We start from the raw sequence: 6190 nt of genomic DNA on the forward strand, positions 1-6190 counted from the left end.
CAATTGATAGCAGTATACCGAAGAACATAACAAAAATTTTTTATAAAACGTAGGTTTTGGGTACAGGGTTATAGGTTCAGAAGAGGACTATTGTCCTCATTGAATTATCTTTCAAATTCCATCCAATTGAAATTCAGGAAGCAGATTATTTAATTCCAAACCTAAATTAGACAAAGGGAAAAGATCTGGTATATATCGAATTGAATGTGGTGAATGCTCCGCCATATATATACAGGCCAAACTGGTAGAAATTTTGATATAAGGTAACATGAACATGTCATTTCGGATAAAAAATCAATGTATGAACATCTTCAAAATTCGAAACGCCTTGAGGAAATCGTCTGTCTAGAACACACTGCGGAGACTATACTATGTCCTTTACGGAAGACTGACTTGACTGTTCTTCAACAAAGTCTTGTATCAGGGAAAGTATGACCCATTCAGTGATTTTGAGGAATGTATGTATCAGATTTATGGGGCGAAGATCACTGAGGCCACATACTTTTGTAGAGAGCTTTTCAGGAATGTATTTGACAATTGATGTCTTCCACCGCTGGGGAATACAATCTGTTTCAAATGATGAATTTATTATATGCGTAAGGGACGAAGGCAATCTTTAATCGACATTTGAAACATTCCAAGAGAGATTTCATAATGGTTTCATTCAACACCCAATATCTCTTTCTGGATCAAAAGGAATATTTTAATCATTTATCCAAGAATAACACTTCCATCTCTTATTCACAACTTTAATCGAGTGGTGCTTTTTCCATGCAAGGCTGGTCACTTTCTTCACAGTTTCTCTAAAAAGGTCATACTGGAATAGTTTTTACTGTAAGCTTTCAGAAAATGTAGGATTTGATTATTAGATGTCTATCAAAAGTATGGAAAATTCATTGAACCAAAGGAATAACAATGTTTTCATTAAATGCAGGAAAAACTGGAAATGTTCAAATAATCTTTCAATCCGAGCGATGCGTAATCAAGTCCATCTTCAATTTGTTTTCCAAACACAATTAAGGTTTTTTCATTCCATTCAATCCAGTAGTGGCATAATCATGTAGCTGAAATTGCAAAGGGCTCAAAACATTATTCCGAACCGGAAGAACTGTACACACCTGAGCAACTTTTGATGTTGTATAAAGCTCAGATCAGACTTTCTTTGGAGAATTGTTTTCATATATGGAGCTCCGCCCCTAAGCATAACCTGAAGCTGCTGGATTTCATCCAGAAATGAGCCATCCGCCTGATTGGAATAGCGAACATCATTTGCAACCTTGATAGTCTGGAACATCGAAGAGGGGTTGGGAATTTGACTCTCTTCTACCGATACTTCCACGATAAGTATTCAGATGACTCGGCACGTTTGATTTCACCAAAAGCGGTACATATCAGAAATACGCGACGGACTGTGGCTGCTCATCGTTTTCAAGTTCAACTCAGTACACCTTGAACTTCACTGTTTGAGAACTGTTTCATTTGGAGAACTGGGTTTATGTGGAATAAACTTCCTGAGGACGTTTTTCCGAATGGATTTAATCTCCAGCGATTCAAATTCAATGTGAATCGCTACTTCCGCACAGGCACCCCTCTGATATAAATCTCACAATAATTCCAGAACCACACGATATAAACCCAAAAAACTGTATATTCTTGGGAAATCTTTTGATAAAAATTATTCAAGTGAAAAGATAAGGTGTATTCCACATGAAAAACCATAATTTGTAAATCACAACTTTATTTAGCTATCCTACACCCACACATCGTTGATATACCCTGTATGTTACTCAAACCCTATTATCTACATAAAAAAGGGAAAGTTTTTGAAACAACTAGGACAACGACAATGAAGTTGATGCAGTATTCAATAAAAAAAAGAAGGAATTCCAACACGTGAAAGCTAGAAAAAGTCAAGGCTAGATATTCTTTTACTCAGTGGCAGGGCACTAGAAGTTAAAAACAAGGAAAAATCGATAAATGTGTTGTTACGAAAAATAAAGCAAAGTAACAAACAAGTGAACAAATTATTAAAAAAATATTTTTTTACTGATAATAAGAAAAAATATCTACCTCATCGGCTAACACACTATAAGAACATTGAGTCACTAAAAATCGTTTTATAATTTGTACATGAGGTTTATTAGTTCCCGCATAATCGGATAATCTCTACTTTTAATCCATCTGTTCGCGAAAAACTGGATCAACTTGAAAGAACTATATCATGTATGTCGAAAAGTGTTACAATATATTCACTTTAATGAAAAGAATAAAAACACTTTTGTCTAATTACCTCTAGTTGATTTTATTTACACGACCGATTTCGGGTTCAACCCCATTATCAAGTGAAAAACTAAAATGTGAAATTTGAAAACTCGGTTATATCGGTAGTTTCTAGATAAGATGGAAGAACAGGTAGTAGAACGAACCAGGGTGCCAACTTTAAAATTCGACACTGAAGATCATAGGGGTTGTTTAACTTATAAATTCAATAGTGGAGACCTACATAAATCGAGTTGCTCGTTTAGGAGTATATATTTCTGGTTTTTAATTGATTTGTTAATTTCCATGGTCCAAAGTCATTTTCTTCCTTTTATTACATATTTGTAGGATTTTAAGGTTATCTTTACTTATCATGTGTTTTGATTCTTGAAAATGTTGATACATTATTTTGTAGATTTTTTGTCCAAACAGACGTGTACACGGAGCCTTACGTCAAAATTTCTACCGATTGGGCCTGTATATACTGCAGAGCATTCGCCATTCTATATATACCTGATTTTTTCATCCTATCTCGTTTGGGTTTTGCATAGAAGAGTTCTGCCTAAATTATTACTACTTATGAAAGCTGTTATTATTTTGTATTATATATACTCAGGTTCCATTCGAAATATAATTTTGTTTGACCTCCTAGAACGTTATTTCAAAAATCCTTATTAGGGAATAAATAGGTTTCAACTAAAACAAATTAAAAAAATGTCAAATTGTCAACAGTTTTAGATACGTCTTGTCCAAAAAATATTAAAACTATTTTCTTCTTGGAAACATTTTTCTGACATGAAAATCTATAAAAGGTCAAACTCGGATTACAATATTATAAAATATTATAGTAATGGTAGGAATAAATTAGGTTATCAAATATGTCAAAGTTTTCGAAAAGTTTTGTATTTCATATCCAGTTGGATAAAATATTTGTAGTTGTTTGAAAAGTTTGGTTCGTCAGCATAAATTGGCGAAGGTTCTACCGGTGAGAAAGTTATCAAAGTGCTTGAAAAGATGGTAATCGGTTGGCCAGAAATCTGAGGATAATGATGGGTGTGGCATGAATTCGACGCTCAACTTTCGGACGGTGATTTGTAAAACGTGCGGACGGGCGTTGTCATATGGAGCTATAAAAACATATGACATAAAACTAATACCAACTAAATCGTTCAAAGAAATGATAACTATTTTGAATATTTCCTCACAAATAGTCAAACATTATCTACATATTATTTCCAGACTGTTGAAGTCTCTATAGTAGAAGCCGGAGAAAATAAGTTCAGGACCAAGTCTGTTTAAAACATATTTCAACCAGCTATTAGTTCAAAGAAATGAAAACTATTTTGAATATTTCCTCACAAATAGTCAAACGTTATCTACATATTATTTGCAGACTGTTGAAGTCTCTATAGTAGAAGCCGGAGAAAATAAGTTCAGGACCAAGTCTGTTTAAAACATATTTCAACCAGCTATTAGTTCAAAGAAATGATAACTATTTTGAATATTTTCTCACAAATAGTCAAACATTATCTACATATTATTTCCAGAGTGTTGAAGTCTCTATAGTAGAAGGTGGAGAAAATAAGTTCCGGACCAAGTATGTTTATAGTTATTTATGTATCAAGGGAATTAGGAGGGCCTTAATTACCGATGGCAATGTTTGCGTCCCGAGGGCCTCTGGCCCGAGGGACAGCAATTGCCTGAGGTTATTAAGGCTCATTAATTCCCGTGGTACATAGATAATTTTATTTCTGACCGATTTCAATAAAATTTTGTTCATTGTTGAAACGGAAAAATGTACCAATTCATTACCTTCCCGGTATATTTGAATCAGGTACCGTTGATTATAGTAGTTTTCTTGTTGCTAGGTTGTTGCTATGTTACTTGTTTATAAACAGAACTTTGTTATTAAGCTGTGTTTGCGGTGAAAACGTGTTTTCTACCCCAAATATAATGGAGGATATTTTGAAAAAAGCTGAACAAGCAAGAGAATCATTAATTCCATCGAAAAGTGAAGCCGTATACCAAAAAGAATACAAGATATATCTGGACTGGCTGACACGGAAAAATGTTATGCCAAAAGATGTCACTGAAACTGTATTTCTGGCATATTTTCAAGAACTGGTAAGGAATTTTCTATGTTTTTCGGTAGATTTGGTTTATTCCTTTCAGTCAGAAACGTATAGTCCGAATTCTTTATGGACTAAATGGTCAATGCTAAAATCGATGGTGACTATACATGAGAAACGAGATATCACCAAGTTCAATGAACTACAGGCTTTTTTGAAACGGAAGAGTAAGAGTTATAAGCCGAAAAAGTCTGCTGTTTTATCTCCTGAAGATGTTATCAGATTCCTAAAGGACGCTCCTAATGATATTCATTTATTGCATAAGGTAATTTTTTTCTTATTTTCCTTTTTGTGTGTATTTATTTCCTTTTTTTTTTGTTATAGGTTGTTTTGATTATGGGTTATTTTGGAGGATGCAGAAGTCAGGAACTTTTGAATATGAAGATATCGGATATAGAGGACCGGGATTCCGTTATGGTAGTGAACGTACCGGAAAGTAAAACTGGTGTATCGAAGAAATTTACAGTTGTGGATGAAAAAGAGTTCTCCGCTTTGCCTTTATTAAGACTTTATATGTCTTTGCGTCCTAAAGGTATTGAACGATTTTTTTTGAGCTTCCGACAAAATAAATGTACATCTCAGCCAATTGGAAAAAACATGTTTGGGAAAATCCCCAGCAAAATCGCAATGTATTTAGGATTGCCAAACTCATCTTCCTATACGGGACATTGCCTTCGTCGCACTTCTGCTACTGCTCTAGCCAATGCAGGAACAACTATGACTAACTTAAAAAGACACGGAGGTTGGAAAAGTTCCACGGTGGCGGAGGGATATTTGGAGGATAGCATCGAATTGAGAAATAAAACGGCGCGTATGTTGTCTACTTTGTCATCAGAAGAGGCAGGTACCTCGACTGTAGTGAACAGAAGCTCCAGCCATACAAAAGAAGAAATTGTTTCCAGTGGCGGAAGTAATTTTCAGGGAACATTTCAAAATTGTACATTTATTATTTGTAATGACGTGAATAAATAAAATATGGTTCAGTTTTCATTTCTATTTATTTTTATTTCTGACCGGGATATTATAAGCTTATATCGTCATAGTTACGCTATCAATAAAGAGGGTCATAACTCCCTTGGGACATTATAGATTTTATAATTCCCTCTACCTTTCACAAGTAAAAATGAATAGAAATGAAAACTGAACCATATTTTATTTTATTTCTGACCGGGATATTATAAGCTTATATCGTCATAGTTACGCTATCAATAAAGAGGGTCATAAATCCCTTGGGACATTATAGATTTTATAATTCCCTCTACCTTTCACAAATAAAAATAAATAGAAATGAAAACTGAACCATATTTTATTTATTCACGTCATTACAAATAATAAATGTACAATTTTGAAATGTTCCCTGAAAATTACTTCCGCCACTGGAAACAATTTCTTCTTTTGTATGGCTGGAGCTTCTGTTCTTGATAACATCTTTAGGAGATGAAACAGCAGACTTTTTTGGCTTATAACTCTTACTCTTCCGTTTCAAAAAAGCCTGTAGTTCATTGAACTTGGTGATATCTCGTTTCTCATGTATAGTCACCATCGATTTTAGCATTGACCATTTAGTCCATAAAGAATTCGGACTATACGTTTCTGAATGAAACGAATAAACACAATTACTACCAAATCTACCGAATAACATTGAAAATTCCTTACCAGTTCTTGAAAATATGCCAGAAATACAGTTTCAGTGACATCTTTTGGCATAACATTTTTCCGTGTCAGCCAGTCCAGATATATCGTGTATTCTTTTTGGTATACGGCTTCACTTTTCGATGGAATTAATGATTCTCTTGCTTGTT

The 6190-nt window shown here is 34.2% G+C and overlaps 1 protein-coding gene across 2 annotated transcripts; it reads left to right on the top strand.

Moving 5' to 3' along the window:
* Positions 1 to 3870: 3870 nt before the first annotated feature.
* LOC141479933 (uncharacterized) lies at positions 3871 to 5390 on the top strand. Of its 2 annotated transcripts, none has more exons than XM_074169265.1 (3): positions 3871 to 4383; positions 4432 to 4653; positions 4713 to 5390. In XM_074169265.1, the coding sequence occupies exons 1-3, from the start codon at positions 4213 to 4215 to the stop codon at positions 5358 to 5360; spliced, it is 1041 nt and encodes a 346-aa protein (XP_074025366.1). In that variant the 5' UTR covers positions 3871 to 4212; the 3' UTR covers positions 5361 to 5390. The 2 variants fall into 2 exon arrangements, with proteins under 2 accessions (XP_074025366.1, XP_074025371.1); XM_074169270.1 differs by having other exon boundaries at positions 4432 to 4555; positions 4713 to 5384.
* The last annotated feature ends 800 nt before the right edge of the window (positions 5391 to 6190 follow it).

This window comes from Leptinotarsa decemlineata, unplaced genomic scaffold (genome assembly GCF_025532065.1).
Source record: "Leptinotarsa decemlineata unplaced genomic scaffold, Ldec_3_MD MMD2_P_RNA_scaffold_11, whole genome shotgun sequence".
NCBI classification, from domain to species: domain Eukaryota; kingdom Metazoa; phylum Arthropoda; class Insecta; order Coleoptera; family Chrysomelidae; genus Leptinotarsa; species Leptinotarsa decemlineata.

Bases quoted from the DNA above. Each gene is read 5' to 3' on its own strand.
- LOC141479933 (XM_074169265.1), top strand. From the start codon at position 4,213: ATGGAGGATATTTTGAAAAAAGCTGAACAAGCAAGAGAATCATTAATT. The intron at 4,384-4,431 runs GTAAGGAATTTT...TATTCCTTTCAG, and splicing joins TGGCATATTTTCAAGAACTG to TCAGAAACGTATAGTCCGAA. The intron at 4,654-4,712 runs GTAATTTTTTTC...TTTTTGTTATAG, and splicing joins ATATTCATTTATTGCATAAG to GTTGTTTTGATTATGGGTTA.